The sequence below is a fragment of the Leuciscus leuciscus genome (assembly GCF_965113295.1).
Source record: "Leuciscus leuciscus genome assembly, chromosome: 2".
Classification (NCBI taxonomy): Eukaryota; Metazoa; Chordata; class Actinopteri; order Cypriniformes; family Leuciscidae; genus Leuciscus; species Leuciscus leuciscus.
This window is the reverse complement of record NC_138726.1, coordinates 55,665,529-55,682,894: the sequence shown is the minus strand read 5'-3', so window position 1 is coordinate 55,682,894 and position 17,366 is coordinate 55,665,529. Positions and strand designations below refer to the sequence as shown.

Here is a 17,366-nt window from a genome sequence, read left to right as displayed (position 1 = left end):
ATATGTATGTGTATTTATAGTATACTTAGCATTTAATTGATGCATTTTAAATATATTTTAGTGTATTTATTGTTCACTGTATTATAGGTGAGGTTGTAAATATTATGCTTATCTATTCGCCATCCAGTCACGTGTGTACCTTGAACCTGCGGATCACAACAACAGGATACATCAAAATAACAGAATAAGTGATGTAATGAATTGAAATGATGCCAGTCTCAGGTGCCACAGTTACAGAATGACAGAAAGAGGTGATCGCATCAATTAATCATTACTGAAAAACATTCTTCTTCATCGGTGGCTCTGAGACTGTTTTGACGGACATGATCATGTGTGGGAAGTGAGGTGCTAATATAAATAGGATAACTCTACCTAATGTGATATGTTTGAGACAGGTCGTAGGTCAACAGGGGTCATGACCTTTGTTCCTGAGGTGCCCTGGTTGGTCATGTTCTTAGATATAGGTCCAAAATAACGTGTGCTCGACCATTCTAACATGTCGTTGTCCAGTGATTTGAGGTGGCCTAAATGAGGGGAATGTTGAAGAACTGAATTCTTTGACTTGTTATTTACTTTAGGCATTTCTGAAATGTTGACTCAAGACTGGTCAAAGTGGGTCAAAATATGTTAAATTCCAACAACATTCCATTTTTTTTTATATTTATTTTTTTAATAGGTTGTGCATAGCCTGTTTTAAAATACACACCCTACAATTCATAATAGGAAAAATGAAAGTTTAATTTTCTACATGGTAAAAAGGCACCAGGAACGACCCTTATATCGTGCGTTATTGTTGATATTACGCACCACGCACTTCTTCAGTATAGGTCTGGCAAAGATAAAAGGTAATTGTCGTGATTTAAGTTCACGATTTCCTTATCTAAGCCAAATACACATGGACCCAGTGTTAATATTTGAATGACTTGTTGTCTCATGCGTTTGTTTTGTTCGACCATCCATAAATCTAATCTTGCTGAAAACCCATTTCCAGTATATCAGCTGTTTCTCGTGTTTAAGAGCCCGTGTTGAACTTGGCCCACCCTGACCGGGGGCGATGCGTCAGGGCGTTGCGCCAGGGGTGTGTGTTGCGTTCCGTTTTTCATTTGCGTCAGAACGCGGGGAGGAGCGGCAGAAACGGAGGATCTATAAAACACCGGCGACGTGCGCAGCACTTCAGGAATTATTAAACAGCTTTATTGACTGTATTTGTTTGAACTCTATCTCCGTTATTTGTTTTCTTGGTCGTTCGTCGCATAAGTTACTTCCGAACCCGAAACATTGATATTTCCGTTCCGTATTTGTGAAGGATCTGACCAGCGATTTTGAACATGTTTCCTGAGAGCAGCACTGGGTATACTATTATCATTATTATTATTTTCAGATCTAACTATTTCTGCATTCTTTATTTTGTCTTTTAAAAGTGTATCCTTTGTTTGAATTCTATTTCGTTGGTGAATGTAATATAATCGCTCCATAGTACAGGGGGTTGCATAGTTAAAGCTGATCTATCATCATTTATCCATTCATTCTGTCATAATCAATGCGAGATTGCATTTAACCGAATCGTCACAGTGAGGAGCACGTGGTGATGCTCGTGCGCGCTTTGTGTCTTGAACAGCTGCCAGAGAACTGGACTACAGTGCGCGCGCGTTTCGGTGCCGTTATATAAGAGGACGTTTCGGATTTTAAACGGGTTTTCTTTGAAAACTTCTAATTATTCAGTGGAAAGTGGTCGCATTAAAAAAAAAAAAAAAAAAAATTGACTATTTTGATTTTTTTTTTATATATATTTTTTTTTACTATGTTGATTGTTGATTGTATTGAAATTATTTAGAAAATTTATATTTTCTACAATAAAATTGTAAAATACGTAACGCACACATACATATCATATACAACAAAGACACTATAACCTGCAACCCTACTCTCTAGATAAGCTTAATTTTTCAGCCATTAATATTGGTCAACCATTAGCCTACTAGTTGTAAATTCTATGATATACAATACATCAAACTAAAAGGAAAAGGGACTGACATGTTTAGTTAAAAGCTTAACAAAAAACAAAAATAATAATAATATTAATAATATATATCTTTTTGGACCTGGACTATTTTCACATTCTTTTAGATTTTTTGACAATTAATTGGTTGTATAGAAAATGTATATTTGCTACAATTAAATTGCAAATCTAAACATTAATTTTTTTAATGATAAATTTGTTACTGTTTTCCAAACTGCAAAGGCCATAGTTAATCGTAAAGCTGCTCGGTCACAGAAAGTTTATTTCAGGAGTCAGCCGCTCGGGTTACAGTAGTGATGTGTCCAAAAGTGGCTCAAGTTTAAAATCTGCCAGGATATTTTTATTTGCTATCAAATTCATAGCCATTCAAATCCATTCAGAGCTGCCTAATACAGTATTTGGCATCTTATAATGCATAATACATATGCAGATGCTATTCAAAATGCCTTTTGTGTAAGTAAATTCTATGTTTATGACGTTCAAGTGTGTCAGACTCCGGGGAATGTGATGGAATTTAAATTTTTTGATGAATGTAAAGTGTCGTTTGACAATGTCTATTCCTACTTTATGATTTAAAATATGTTTATGTTGAAATGTTATGTCCCCTGTGTGGAGGTTGTGGAAAATATCTTCTCACAAAAGAAGGAGAGTAAAATGAAACCCTATATAACGTCTTTCTAATCTACAAATACTCACGTGATTTAATAAGTCTAGACTTTGTTGATTAATATGATAATACTGTCAGCTGCGAGTCGGGCCAGTATGAGCGTCACCAATCAGAATGTAGAACGCTGTGGCGCACACACACTCATCTCATGAGTATTTTGAACATATTCTGCCAAGTTTGAAATGAGTGTGTATTTTCTGGCCATTGAGTTGCTCTGCTGCGTCTGAAGTGACTCCCGACCGGCTGCTAATAAACTTTATCACTGCAGAGAGGAACTTCTCTGATGCTCTGATAATTTAAGGGAAGCACTAGCAACACTTTGAAAGTGATACTTAAGTAATAGTGTTTCTTGGGCGGGACGCCATCGCCCATGTTGGGTTAACAACACCTGTGGAAAAAGTGGTTAGTCCATGTTAGTGCCTCAGGCCAGAATCGGATAGGCTAGTTTTTAAAACTTTCCATCACAGGAACTTGACTTCTGGGCAGATACAAGCATAACATGTGTGCTGGGAATGCAGTGAGCTAGTTAAAGTCGTGTGTGTAGTCTCATAAATGTTTCCACTGTCTCTCCGCAGCTACAGCTATGAGGATTGCCAATCCACAGCGGACTGGCTCCTGTCCCAGACTGCAGTGCAGCCTCTGGTGGGCATCGTGTGTGGCTCGGGGATGGGTGGACTGGCTGACGGGTTGAAGGACCCGGTGGCCTTCAACTACAAAGACATCCCCAACTTCCCCCAAAGCACAGGTGAGCGTTTCTGTATAATGTGAGGTATTGCCTTGCAAGGTTTCCATTATTTTGTGCTAAATCTGTGCATTTGTTTCTGTTCTGCAGTGCACGGTCACGCAGGTCGACTGGTGTTTGGCACTTTGAAGGGAATACCATGCGTCTGCATGCAGGGAAGGTTTCATCTCTATGAGGGATATGCCATTCAAAAGGTACAAACGCCCCATAATACTCACGTCCAGTTTATTTTTTTGTCAGTCTAACAGCTAGACTGAGAGTTATCCTGGTAGGAGACTGGTTGTTTATCCGTTTCTATGTATTAAAATATCACTGAAATCGCAAGTTGGACAACGTTAAAGAACCCTGACCTAGATTTCTCATGACCATTTTTGCTCTTCACCACGTGATTAATCTAATTATCAAATGACCTAATTTGAAAATCTAATTATTGTGTTCTGTGTGTGATTGAAGCATAAACTCTTCGACCGTATGAAATGTGAAGTCCAGAACACTAGTTGGTTTTGCATTAACTTTAAAACTTGCCTTAGTGCTAAAATCTGATGCTTGTGTACTTGGCACACGTTTCATTAGTGCCATTTTTGTATGTAATTGTTGGTCTGTGTAAACTGCTACTGATGTGAGCTTCCTCTGAGCATCTCAAACTAATATCGTTGTTCTGTTGCAGATTACGATGCCTATGCGGATCTTCAAAATCCTGGGAGTGAAGACCGTGATTCTTACCAACGCCGCTGGCGGTCTGAACCAGGACTTTAAAGTAGGAGACATCATGATCATCAAAGATCATCTCAACATGCCTGGGTTTGCTGGAAACAACCCGCTGACGGGACCCAACGACGAAAGGTGTGTTTATATGTGTTGTGGCACTAACTTTTATATTTAACACTCTCACGCCATGGAGCTGTTTTGACATGCAGAGATTTCATGCATACTTCAACCAAAAATGAAAATTACCCCATGATTTACTCAACCTCAAGCCATCCTAGGTGTATTTGACATTCTTCTTTCAGTCGAATACAATCTGAGTTATATTAAAAAATGTCCTGGCTCTTCCAAGCTTTATAATGGGAGAGAATGGGCATCCTTTTTTTGAAGTCCATACAAGTGCATCTTTACATCATAAAAGTGTCCCAAAAGGCTCCGGGGGTTAAAAAATGGTGCCCATAAAGCTTGGAAGAGCCAGGACATTTTTAATATAACTTTGATTGTGTTCGTCTGAAAGAAGAATGTCATATACACCTAGGATGGCTTCAGTGTGAGTAAATCATGGGCTAATTTTCACTTTTGGGTGAACCATCCCTTTAACTTGCATTGCTTTTTTTTAGGTTTGGGTTGCGTTTCCCCTGCATGTCTGACGCATATGATCGAGAACTCCAGCAGCTGGCGTTGGACGTGGGTTCAGAGCTTGGCTTCAGTGATTTCCTGCGAGAGGGCGTTTACTGCGTTCTAGGAGGACCTTCGTTCGAGACGATCGCGGAGTGTCGCATGTTGAACAAGCTGGGAGCTGATGCTGTCGGTAAGAGCTGTCACGCCTCTCTTAAAGGGATAGTTCACATTAAAATAAGAATTCTGTCATAAATTACTCACCCTCATGTTGTTCCAAACCCGTGAGACTCTCGTTCATTTTCAGAACATGAATGGAGATCTTTTTGAAGAAATCTGAGAGATTTCTGTCCCTCCATTGACAGCTACGCAACTACCACTTTGACGCCTCAAAAAGTTCATTATGAGATCGTGAAACTAATCCATATGAGGTTTAGTCCAAATATTCTGAAGAGACTCGATTGCTTTATATGATGAACCGATTGAATTTAGGCTTTCCTTTTATTCACATTTAAACATTCATCAACTCACACATTAATTGTGGTAAACAGAAGCTCAAGCATGTTCGCTTGACATGCAAGAACCAATAAATTAAATCTGTTCACCATATAAAGCGATCGAGTCTCTTCAGAATATTTGGACTAAACCACTATGAATTTTTTAAAGCGTCAAAGTGGTAGTTGTGTAGCTGTCAATGGAAGATATCAAAAATATCTTCTTTTGTGTCTTCAAGACCCTTCAAGTCTTACTGGTTTGGAACGACATGAGGGCGAGTCATTTATGACAGAATTTTTATTTTTGGGGTGAACTATCCCTTTAAGATCCAATCAGTAAACGCCATTATAGTTTAATTCTGCAGTTCTCTGACAGGCCAAAGGGGGCGTTCACACTGACAACAATTTGCAGTAACTTGAAGTCATTCATTTTCAAACTTTTTTCAATGTAACCAAGTTAAACTACATCACTTCTCATTTGCATGAAGTTAAATCCAGTGGCCAATGAGAGTGCAGACAGTGACATTTCTGTAACATTGAAATAAAACATGTTTTCTGATGTGAACTAGTTTACTAACCAGGCTTTGTCTGTTTTAGGCATGAGCACTGTTCACGAGGTGATCGTGGCGCGTCACTGTGGCATGCGTGTCTTCGCTCTGTCTTTGATAACTAATAAAGCGGTTATGGACTACGACAGCGAGGAAAAAGCCAATCACGAGGAAGTTCTGCAGACGGGCAAACAGAGAGCGGAGCAGCTGGAGAGACTGGTGTCCACCATAGTCGCCCGGCTAGAACACAACAACAATTACGCCTGAGACTGTTCTCGGATCAGATCCGACATCAGTCACAGACCAAAGAACGCCGATTCATCTGTGAACAAACACACTGGATATATGGTTTCAAAAAGCATGTTATACAGGTCAATTCCATTCAACTCAGACTTATTTATAATGTTTATTGAATCTTATAAGTCTTCATTTATTTTTGGTCTGCCTGATATTTTGCGCTTATGTATATAGATCTGGTGAGCATGGGAGTGCTTGGGTGTTTTTCCTCTTTCTCTCTTTTTACAGGAAAAAATACAAATAATTTTTACATTCCTATGAATGATAAACTAATGTTTCTTATTTCTATCTTAAATGTTTACCATTTGTTACTTAAAATTAAAAATCTCTGTAACACTTTGATTGGTTTGTAGCATTTGTAGGTAGATGTACAGTAAAGGTCTATCTTGTGTATTTTTTTAACATTATTAGCAAAATTGGCTATTTATTATTATTGTCTCCCTCTTGTTTATGTAACTTAATATTACACATTTATGGGTGAACTTTCTGTCAATGCTTGAAATGCTTGAGGGTATGAGGACATGGTGATGAGTAGAAAAAAAATTGAGATGGAAGAAAATATATATTTAATATATATATAAAATATATATTCACCCCAACATCAAAAATAAATTATATTTTGCATAAATATAATGAAGTCTCATTATTTTGTCACTATCAATCATTATTTCGACTATGTTGAGACAATTACATAACATGTAAGTATTTTACATTTCAAGTTGTATATGTATTTGTTTATTGGGGGTATAATGGCTTTATTTTGACCTGAAAATATTTTTGTTTTTTTAAATGTTAAAAATTGAGTGTTCATCAGAGGGGTCCAAAACCCTAGGCCTTTTGTCGAACTTGAACCACGAATACACACACAAATAATTTAATGGATTCGAGGAGTTCTGTGGTTGAAATTTAAAAAAGTAACAAATCCTTCCCTCACGGGTCAATTTGACCCCCATAGGAATGGATGGAATGCGTGGAATGCTTCAGTACACAGAGAAAAACATAAAAATGCTCAAAATTCTAACTAAAAATGCTAAAACTTTACCAAAAAAGTATTTTATTATGTCTACATGTGTATCTGAATGCACACTGAAGAAAAACTGACTTTAGGACCCAGTGGAAGAGCTCACTTGCTCCATATAGAGATATAAGGACATCTAGAGTCATGAAATATGTAAGGGATAAATAATATGTAGGCTGTCAGGCTGTCTTGAATCAGCTTGAAGGGGTTGTATTCGCTATAACAACCGCCTCTACATTATCCCGCTTATTACATGGCTACCTACCAAATAAATCAATAATTTGACACAAAATATTGATTTAAAAAGGAGTTTATTGATTTAAAAACGTTTGTATTTCTTCCGCTAAAGAAAATAGTCCGTTTCGTCTCTTCTCTACGGTTAGAATCCTGCGTCCATAGCAACGCTCTGTTTTTCATGGCAACGGTGAGTTAGCGGTCTGTTATCAAGAAATAACACCGCATTCTACATTATAATTCAACCAAGCCATGTAATAAGTTATATTATTATTTTTCCACAAGAGGTCGACAAAGACACCCAATGTAAGGTATTTTGAGCTGAATTAAAAGGGTTATGTGTGAAATAGTGAGTTATTTTGAATTTAAGTTGAAAGAATGTGAAGAATGTGCTTAAATTACTACATTACTATTTATTTATTATTTATTGATCAAATCTAGTAATTTAAAGGTAAATAAAATAAAAAATAACAAAAAATTGCATTAAAAATAGAAAAAAACACGAGGGAAAGATGTTACAAAGTGCGAGGTTAGGATGAGGGTTAAGGGTGAAATATGACTTAGATGTTTCGTAGATTCACCCTAATGATCCAATCCAGAACTTAAACAGGAAATTGCAGTTCATCTATGAAAATTCTCACGTATTTGGGCACAGTTGGGTTTAACAGGGTTCCCACAACTTGGTTAACTTCAAATTCAAGAACCTTTCAAGGACTTTCCAGGTCCAATACCCTCAAATTCAAGGACTTAATGTGGGGAAACATTTGTTGTGTTCAACAACAAACGTTGAGGTACCATAGTAGTTTAGTACCTCGTCATGGCAACGTACAACACAAAGTACCTCACATGGGAAACTCTTAACATAACGCATGCGCGGAAAGCCTGTTCACTCCAACGCCCTATTTAGTCCTATTGGTTGTAGTTCCACCAGAGTTCCACTGGGGGCGCTCGCCATGAGTGCAAAATGAATGGGAGTCAATGGGGCTAGACGGCTAAATTTGTCTCTTTCACCCGATTGCCGTTGAGAAATCTCAGATTTGATTGTAGGTTTTGCCAGTTCAACATGGGTTATAGGTCGAAAGTTGAATAAACGAGTACTTATGTCCTTTCGATTTCTTACAGGTTGAGTTGTTGTTGCCCATAACACGCTAGCATTCTGTTAATGAACGCTGATTGGTCAGTGAAGGACTGATTACGACCAGAGATGCCGCTTGATGGCACCGTGTCATCCGAAGCGGGACCAGAAACAAACAAAACAAAAACTTACCTGTGACAGCTGTGTTGTGTGTTTACCTGTGTCAGCTGTGTTGTGTGTTTACCTGTGTCAGCTGTGTTGTGTGTTTACCTGTGTGTTGTGTGTTTACCTGTGTCAGCTGTGTTGTGTGTTTACCTGTGTCAGCTGTGTTGTGTGTTTACCTGTGTCAGCTGTGTTGTGTGTTTACCTGTGACAGCTGTGTTGTCGATGCCTCGAGAGAAAAGAAAGTGCAGAGCGCGAAAGCACCAAAGTGACTGAAGGATTGCCGTAAAGCAGTATCTCTGGTCGTACGATGTGTATGACGTCATTTACATTCTGAAAGACTTTTTAAAGCAAATAAGTGACTATAAAATCTAACACCAAGCAATGTGTAATTTCTTTGCATCTCCTCTCGAAAACAACATTCAAATTACTAGACAAAAAATTATATCCTGAGAAAAGTGGATTTTGATGGGTATAGCGCCATAGACCTCCATTCATTCTGCACTCGTCCTGTGAGCGCCCTCATATGGAACAAGAGTGGAACTGCAACCGGAAGTTTATTGAGTGGCACTTCTCCCCTCATTAGACTTTCTCTGCTTTCATCCGATCGGAGGGAATAATATGGATTTTTTTTCAGAAAACTTCTTGCCCAAAATAAATTGAAGCACTCTCAAGGACCTGTATCTATGTATGTTTATTTTCCAAAACTTTCCAGGGCCTGCAAAAACAATTTTCAGATTCACAAACTTTCAAGGATTTCAAGCACCCGTGGGAACTCTGGTTTAATCAGGAAAGGCACAGGTGGAACGACTGGTTAGTTCTCGTCCACATTCGAGTTGGCTGAACTTCCTGTCCCAGCGTGACAAACCTTCGAGTGGTAGTTACGGTGGCTGCTTTGAGAGAAAGCCCTGCCACAGTTTCGGCAGCGATGCGGCTTCTCTCCGGTGTGAACCCGCCTGTGTTTTCCCAGCGAACTGGGCTGAGTAAACCGCTTATTACAGATGTTACACGCGTAGCCCTTCTGTCCTGTGTGAGTGAGCTTGTGAGTCTTCAAAGACCCCTTGAGAGTGAAAGTCTTCTCACACACGTCACAACTGAACGGTTTGTTTCCAGAATGTGTCAGTAGATGAGTCTTGAGATGCGTTCCTCGTCGAAACCCCTTCCCGCAGAGCTCACAGCAAAAGGCTTTGACTCCTGTGTGGAGCTGTTTGTGGGATTTGAAGGTGTTTGAGTGTACGAAGGTTTTTCCGCAGTCCTCGCATCTGAAGGGTTGTTCCCCCGTGTGCAGCCTTTCGTGTGCCTTGAGGTTCCCCTTCTGAGCGAAGCTCTTCCCGCAGTGTTTGCACGGGAATGGCTTTTCTCCAGTGTGAACTCGCTGATGGTAATCCAGGTAAGATTTGGTGAGGAACCGGGAACCGCACTGCAAACACACAAAGTTCTTCTCGCCACCGTGTGTTCGCTCATGAGATTTGAGGATGCTCATCAACGTGAAGCTCTTGCCACATGTGGAACAGGTGAACGGTCTCTCGTCACCGTGACTCGTCATGTGACTCCTCAAGTGGTTTGGCAAGCGAAACGTCTTCTCGCAGAGCTCGCATTTGTGAGGTTTCTCCACCTTGTGGATTCTCCGGTGGATTTGGAGGAGGCGTCTGCGGGCGAAACGCTCTCCACACTCTTGGCAAGCGTGAGGTGTTTCTCCACTGTGGAACTTCTGCTGGTGTCTTCTCAAGTTATTGAGGAAGGTGAAGGTTTTTCCACAGGTTCTGCATACAGTGTTCTGCTCATCTTCTGCATTCAGTTGCACTTCTTCAGTAGTGTGTGTAGTTGCATCCAATCCTGTTCCGATAATGTTGGGTACATCCAGTGTGTCTATGTTTAACTGGACTGAAATGTCATTTGATTCGTCTTTGGGGTTTGGTTGGTTTGGTTCATCTCTTTGATGGTCTACAGATTCAGGTTCTTCTGCATTGGGCTCTACTGATTCTGTAATATGAACATTGCATGTTTATTAAGGGTGTAACAATATATCGTGTCACAATATATCATAATACAAAAATGCAACAATATGTATCATGGATAGTGACAATATGTATTGTGTATAGTTCGACCAAAATAAGAATTACTGTGTGAGAAAAAAAATCAAGTTTTCAGAGTTTTAGTGTCAGTACTACATTAAACTACTATATAATGTTAAATAGAGGTCGACCAATTCATCGGTTTTGCCTATATATCGGTACCGATAGCTGATTGGTGGAACTATCGTTGGCAAAAATACACACCGATAGTTTTCCCGGGTTGTGTCTGTTGCTGGATCGGCTGAGTTCGTGTGTGCAGTCATTACACAGTAGGAGAGCAGAGTGCTGGCATTATATAGAGCGAGAGCGACCTCTAGAGGACAAATAACAAACTATCACTGGCTGAGTTGTTTACGTTAACACGGGAGACTGCGCGGATCACAGAGATCACAGAATACAGAATGAATACAGAACACTAAAGTACATATTGCCATGTCATTATAAAGTAATTCATTTGTTGACTAAATGCTGCATTAGCAGAGAAAGAACAGAAGTATGTTTGCCGTCGAGTCTGAGAGGAATAACATCAGTGGCTATACCTCAACAATGTGACAAAAACACACGCAAACCTCACCCAAATGTTTTATGTCACAATCGTTACCATCTATTTGCATTAGTTTATATCCAGCTGATCACTTTTATGGATTCATTAGCCGGAAAAAAAATTATATTTAAAGTTAGTGACGTGATTGCTTTCTCAACATTGATATGTCAAAACATAAACAAATCAGAAACGCATTCGATTTCTTTTTTTTCTTTTTACTACAATACATATTATTATTTTTATTAGATAATCATCAAGTGTTCTAAAACTGAGAGACTATACATGTAATATAGCTCTACATTTATGTAATTTTTATGCTCTGGCCTTTGCAGATATTTAAATATGGCCATCTTCTTTAAGCATGATTCATGTGAAATGGTAACACTTTACAATAAGATTACAATTTTAGCATTAACTAAGGTTAATAAATGTGGTAGACGTATTATTCATTGTTATTTAGTTAATTTCAACATAACACATTTTAAATTGAGTTTTGATTTTTGATTTTATCTGAAATTACCTAAGTTAATGTACTATGAACTAACATGAATGATCAAGGTACAATTGTATTGCTCAAATATTATTACATGCAGTAAAAACGTATATTGCATAATGCATAGTTCATGAAAGCTAGCTAATACATCCTTGTTAACAAATGGGACTTTTGCAAAGTGTTAACTATGAAATTTGCATAGGCTATGTTTCTAGGTTATCGCTAAAGAAACACACATTTGACCGGTAACATTTTAATGTTTAAATTATTTTCTGTAGAACTTCTCATTTGAACATATTCATATTTATATATTTATTAATTTAGCACATTTCAGTTCAGCACTGTTTCACTTGGAGTGTTATGTTTGTTTTTAATCCCAATATCCATTAAAAACAAAAAATATCAGTTGAATCGGTGATCAAACCTAAATATCAGTATCGGTAAAATCCACTATCGGTCGACCTCTAATGTTAAATATAATGTATAATAATGCAATGGGGGAATATTTGTGGGTCCGGATAATGCCAAATGTCTGATGTTACCAGTAAAAAGTGGCCGACATTATTTTAAATATATCTAGTCAGTGACAGTGAAAGCATATTCGTCTAAAATAATGCTGTATTTTCAGCTTCAGAATCATGAATATTGTTATTCTGGTGTCTCTACTGCCCTGTGCATTGGGTTATCAGCACCAAGTCCAAACATATTCATTTACACACACACCATATAAAATTTAATTTAGCATTTTAATTAAATAAAAAATAAAAAAGTTAACCTTTTACCACATGTCTTGGAGAATCGCAATAATATCGTATCGTGAGTTCAGTATCGAATCGTGATATAAGGGTATCGTTACACCCCTAATGTTTATAGATATGATATTGGATATTTAGGCCTCACATTAACATATTACACCACGTGCGTTATGTGCATGACACAAACATGCCGTCAGTACCATCAACAGCAGGAGACTGATCCTCTATGTGTTCCTCTTCATGACCAAATGCATCCTCAAATGTAAACTCAGGCTCTTCCTAGATAAATACAAGACTATGTTACTTTAATGTACAGCAAATTATAGTTTGTATTATATTGTAAACAAGTACAGCAGGATGTGGTTTACTTCAACAGTCCGAGGAAGATCTCCACCAAATGTGGTGCAATCCTGGATTCCTGAGGTGACATCTTCCTGGTTTCCTTCTACAACAGTGCATTTTTCTTGTTTAATCATTTAAAACATAATTTAATACATGATTTATTTACGTTAAGAACCACCTTTGACGTGTTCCTCATCTTTGGCATTGGGGTATTGGGTCTTGAGTGGTTTCCCCGTCCCATCAGACTGCTTGTCTAAGCTTTTGTTGACTTGTGTAAGATATTTTCTTCGTCCAGTTGATGCTTTATGAAGGATTGTGCAGATGTGTTCAGCTGTTGAGTTTGTTATTTTCCTTATAGCATCTGTCAGATTCTTCTGAAGCAAACAACACATATCAGTAACTATAACTGTGAAGGTAAAGTTCTGCTTGCCTAACTTTTTAACACGTAATACAGATTAACTTAATGTAACTGCGCATGTACTATCAATGATCAAAGCTCAAAAATATGATTTTCAATCAATGTTTTAATTGAATACCCACAAAGCTGTTTTAATACGTGCAATAATATTTCAACAGCACACTAAACAAAAGTTTACCGTTAATTATTAGCAATAAAATGTATCTGGTAGTTCCATCATTAACTGTGGCAGTTTAATATTAGTCAGTTATTAGTCGAACAAAATGCTTATTATCAAAAGAAAACAAAATGACAGAAGCTAAGGAGATTCCATATTAATTATTTATAACTTTACAGCGATTCAAATAACTATTAACTGGTATGTTTAGCAGTAACTATGTTTACCACGGTGATTTTTAATAAAATATCTTATTCTTTACGAATTTTAAGACATCAGCAACGATATATTTGAACGGACTTACCAATTTGATATCAGTTTCTGCATTTCCATTTTGACGTTTTGACTGAAAAATATCAAGTTGACAAATTTCTGTCACTATAGATGAGACTAAACTGTCCATTATTGTGAGCAGTTGTTTCTGGATAGAGAGTTCACACGACATACTTCTATTCCTTTGATATATCATTAAAATGTTTAATAAAAAAGGCGACTATTATCAATGATTCATTTGTTTTGCCAAAGTCCCTTCGGTTACTGTGTTGTGACGTGAACGCGGATTCAATGGTTGATCAGTTTCCAGTCCTGATGCATTTCAAAATAAAAGTCACCTATTAAACCTCATGAAAATGTAAAGACCATCGATAAATCAGCAGCAATGGCAAATGTTTTATTTATGCAACAAGTGTAAACATTATATATATATATATATATATATATATATATATATATATATATATATATATATATATATATATTTTAATATATACAGAAGAATTGGGTTTACAGAAACATCAGATCAGTCTCAATGTTTGTATGGAATTATGGCATTATGGATTATATTTCTTCAGCTGATTCATAAAGCCTGGGTTTGGCTGGATGGAAGGCCGGGCAGTTTTCACAGCGCTGAAGGCTTCATCAAACGACATCTTCTCCTGGGACATGAGGAACCCGATGACGACAGAAGCAGAGCGAGACACTCCAGCGTTACAGTGGACCAGCACCACACCATCCTGAAGAACACACAGAACAGAGCTTATAGACACACACACACACACACACACACACACACACACACACACACACACACACACACACACACACACACACACACACACACACACATCTGTCTGTCTTCCACACACACCTGCTGACTGGCTTCCTTTATGAACTCAAAACATTCAGGGAAGTATGAGGTGATGTCTGTCTCTGGGATATCCATCATGGTAACAGTCTTATATGTGAAGAGATCAGGAAACACATTCTGAACCCCATACGACACATTCAGCACATGAGTCACCTAAAACACAACAGATATACGTGTGTGTATATATTATTATAATGTATATATATATATATATATATATATATATATATATATATTTGTGTGTGTGTGTGTGTGTGTGTGTGTGTGTGTTTGTGTGTATTTATAGACACACACATTTAATGTATATACGCACATATATAAAAAACAAAAACTTTTATGTTAGATATGATTAATCACGATTAATCGATTTGACAGAACTAATATATATATATATAGCTGGCCTAGTTTTATAAAGTTTATAAGTGGCTTTAGTAAGATATATAAAATAAATAATATAAAAATATATAAAATAACAATAAAAACCTCATTACCTTACCTTTAACCTTTTCAATGTTTCTATGTCATGAGCTGCATCCTGGGATGCTAAAAATACAAATTTGACAGTTAGAGGTTAATACTTAATGTGCCATATGTATATGTATATATATATATATATATATATATATATATATATATATATATATAAAAAAAAATCATAATCCAACATTATTTTAAAGTTTGAATTTAATTCATTTTAAAGTGTAAACAATAGCTGTGGGCCAAATTATATAATTTATTACAATATTGGATAAACTTCGTTTTACAAAAAGTAACATGCTAAATGCCATTTAGACACTGTGTTGATAACTTGGAGTCCATTAATAAAGTAATAATTACCATGTTACAATGGTATTACCATCACTTTACCAAACACAGTGGGAGTTGTGTCGGGTCTTTTATTTTTATTACAAATTACAAATAGACATTAAAGACAAACCGCACAGAGCAGGAGGAAGGGTCTTATGATGCCCACTTGCAGGTCCAGGTTCAAGTCCTGCACGAACCCGCACGCCGCGTCACTCTCGCGCTCCGTATCGCGCGTGACGTGGAAATCATCGCCGCGTCGCGTCTCCACGAGTTTCTCACCCGTTACAGTCGTGACGCGCGTGATCTGCTTCCTCAGACGCGCCGTGGAGAATCCCTCGATCTCCTGCGAGAGAGAGTTCATAACCTCTATCTACTGATCGCACTGCGGAACTAAAGAGAAAGGCTGTAAACAAAGCGGGGAACCCTAAACTTGGTGCAATGGTGCACCCTTTAATTTCAAAATAAAAGACCCTGACTATAATTTCCACAAAATACAACGTTCGTTTAATAAATCAATACTAATGAATCTGAAATGTGGCCTTAAAACAGTGTAAACATTTCCAGGAACTCTGTGGTTCTATTTAATAGCTTAGTATTTTAAAATAAACAAAGTAAAATAAAATTATCTAAATTTCTTTGTATAAATGTCAAATTCTATTTTATTTACTAATACCAAGCTAATATTAAACTACCAGTTTCTGTAGGGACAAATCTTCTTATAGATCTCTAGTTGTTTATAAAATCTGCATATAGAAAAATTTGTATATAAAATCTACATGAATGTTAAAGATATTTTTTTTAGCTGCTGACAGTGTGATCATTTTTATAGTTAAATAGTTACAGTACCAGCCAAATTAATTTTATATTCCACGTAATATAAAACTGCATGCATAATAATTGTACATATATATTATTATATGCTGTTTAAAATAGTATTCGAGTAAATAGGCTATATTATTTTGTAGAATCAACAGACATTATTACTCATATTTGATATTAAGACCCACACCGGAAACATTTCCCTACAAAAACTAATAAGTAAGAAACAAAAACATGTAGACAAGCCATAACAGAGCACTTTTTTTTTTTTTTTTAGTTTATTTAAAACCCCAAAAAATGAATTAACAAAGGAAAAAAATATTTTGTGAAACCTGCTGATTGACATTAAAAGAAGATGAGTTTCCTCAACTTTTCATCTTTGTATTGTAAGAAAAAAAGTTTGGTTCAATCTCGTGGTTCTGTATATCAGATTCGATCCTGTTGCTCCTGTTGTATTGAAGAGAGGTTTTGAATTGCTCATATAAACAGAACTTAAGTAATGTATATAAAATACAAACGCGTGTCTGTTTCGGCTTGATAAAAGATCCTTTGGTTTGTCCTATAAAACAGCTGCATGAACTTCAGTCCAAACAAACACTTCCTGTAAGTAAAGCTGGGCTCAGATCTACACGTGCGTTTCTAATACGGCATTCTTTGTGTGTACAACATTCAGATATGACATGCACTGAAAAATACACAGCTCATAAAACATTGATTAAAAACGGCTGAGAATGATTGAAATTGGCAATGATTGATTTGGCACAGAAAGTGTAAACGGGATTTATCTGGCGATCCATGGGAGACGCATGCAGCTCGATCCAGAATGACTAAAAACATGCTGTAAATGGTTTGATAAGAGCTTTCTCTTGGCTTCAGAAACACTCACGATTGGCACAGTATTTTCCACGCTCTGATTAAAGTCTATGTAAACAGGGCTTCGTGACTTAAGGCTGTTTGTCCATTAGAAATGAATTGGAGATGTGTAGAAATGAAGGCACTCTTTAGACGGTCTCAGTGCAGACAAAGGGTGGATATCTGTCCTTTTCAGGCAAACATGGTCAGAGAGATCCACTGAGAGAGAGAGAGAGAGAGAGAGAGAGAGAGAGAGAGAGAGAGAGAGAGAGAGATGAGACACAAATGCTTGTTTCCTTCACATGTCAGTGTGTTGTTTCAGGGATCATTTAAAGTGTGCTGTGGCTGTTGATGTCGTGCACCAGGTAAAGCAGAAG

General features: G+C 37.2%; 4 protein-coding genes across 7 annotated transcripts in view; 1 reads left to right on the top strand and 3 right to left on the bottom strand.

Annotated features, from left to right (window-relative positions):
* Window positions 1-1,147: 1,147 nt before the first annotated feature.
* pnp5a (purine nucleoside phosphorylase 5a) lies at window positions 1,148-6,724 on the top strand. 2 transcript variants are annotated; one of them, XM_082148806.1, is made up of 6 exons: window positions 1,148-1,351; window positions 3,263-3,432; window positions 3,520-3,623; window positions 4,097-4,272; window positions 4,755-4,945; window positions 5,844-6,724. In XM_082148806.1, the coding sequence occupies exons 1-6, from the start codon at window positions 1,329-1,331 to the stop codon at window positions 6,059-6,061; spliced, it is 882 nt and encodes a 293-aa protein (XP_082004932.1). In that variant the 5' UTR covers window positions 1,148-1,328; the 3' UTR covers window positions 6,062-6,724. The 2 variants fall into 2 exon arrangements, with proteins under 2 accessions (XP_082004932.1, XP_082004933.1); XM_082148807.1 differs by lacking the exon at window positions 1,148-1,351 and having other exon boundaries at window positions 2,920-3,432.
* A 679-nt stretch (window positions 6,725-7,403) lies between these two features.
* LOC309493503 (uncharacterized protein) lies at window positions 7,404-14,028 on the bottom strand. 3 transcript variants are annotated; one of them, XM_082162663.1, is made up of 7 exons: window positions 13,669-14,028; window positions 12,968-13,163; window positions 12,816-12,892; window positions 12,648-12,726; window positions 8,786-10,563; window positions 8,407-8,610; window positions 7,404-8,089 (listed from the first exon to the last, which is right to left on the bottom strand). In XM_082162663.1, the coding sequence occupies exons 1-5, from the start codon at window positions 13,831-13,833 to the stop codon at window positions 9,395-9,397; spliced, it is 1,686 nt and encodes a 561-aa protein (XP_082018789.1). In that variant the 5' UTR covers window positions 13,834-14,028; the 3' UTR covers window positions 7,404-8,089; window positions 8,407-8,610; window positions 8,786-9,394. The 3 variants fall into 3 exon arrangements, with proteins under 3 accessions (XP_082018789.1, XP_082018788.1, XP_082018790.1); XM_082162662.1 differs by having other exon boundaries at window positions 7,404-8,610; XM_082162664.1 differs by lacking the exons at window positions 7,404-8,089; window positions 8,407-8,610 and having other exon boundaries at window positions 9,259-10,563; window positions 12,968-13,160; window positions 13,669-14,024.
* Window positions 14,029-14,095: 67 nt separating this feature from the next.
* dusp19b (dual specificity phosphatase 19b) lies at window positions 14,096-16,244 on the bottom strand. Its single transcript, XM_082162454.1, has 4 exons — window positions 15,454-16,244; window positions 15,008-15,054; window positions 14,512-14,664; window positions 14,096-14,377 (listed from the first exon to the last, which is right to left on the bottom strand). Exons 1-4 carry the CDS (start codon window positions 15,677-15,679, stop codon window positions 14,195-14,197), a joined length of 609 nt encoding a protein of 202 aa, XP_082018580.1. The 5' UTR covers window positions 15,680-16,244; the 3' UTR covers window positions 14,096-14,194.
* Window positions 16,245-16,396: 152 nt separating this feature from the next.
* Window positions 16,397-17,366, bottom strand: part of capn1 (calpain 1) — a 30,738-nt gene continuing 29,768 nt past the window's right edge. The window contains exon 22 of the mRNA XM_082162358.1: window positions 16,397-17,208. Within this exon, the coding sequence (XP_082018484.1) occupies window positions 17,182-17,208 (27 nt within the window). The 3' untranslated portion in view covers window positions 16,397-17,181. The remainder of the gene's footprint in view (window positions 17,209-17,366) is intronic.

Bases quoted from the DNA above. Each gene is read 5' to 3' on its own strand.
- dusp19b (XM_082162454.1), bottom strand. From the start codon at position 15,679: ATGAACTCTCTCTCGCAGGAGATCGAGGGATTCTCCACGGCGCGTCTG. The intron at 15,055-15,453 runs GTGCGGTTTGTC...TTGTATTTTTAG, and splicing joins AAGACCCTTCCTCCTGCTCT to CATCCCAGGATGCAGCTCAT. The intron at 14,378-14,511 runs GTGTGTGTGGAA...TGTGTTCTTCAG, and splicing joins TAAAGGAAGCCAGTCAGCAG to GATGGTGTGGTGCTGGTCCA.
- LOC309493503 (XM_082162662.1), bottom strand. From the start codon at position 13,833: ATGATATATCAAAGGAATAGAAGTATGTCGTGTGAACTCTCTATCCAG. The intron at 13,164-13,668 runs GTAAGTCCGTTC...TGTTTGCTTCAG, and splicing joins CAGAAACTGATATCAAATTG to AAGAATCTGACAGATGCTAT. The intron at 12,893-12,967 runs GTGGTTCTTAAC...GCACTGTTGTAG, and splicing joins AGATGAGGAACACGTCAAAG to AAGGAAACCAGGAAGATGTC.
- pnp5a (XM_082148806.1), top strand. From the start codon at position 1,329: ATGTTTCCTGAGAGCAGCACTGG. The intron at 3,433-3,519 runs GTGAGCGTTTCT...TCTGTTCTGCAG, and splicing joins CAACTTCCCCCAAAGCACAG to TGCACGGTCACGCAGGTCGA. The intron at 4,946-5,843 runs GTAAGAGCTGTC...TGTCTGTTTTAG, and splicing joins GCTGGGAGCTGATGCTGTCG to GCATGAGCACTGTTCACGAG.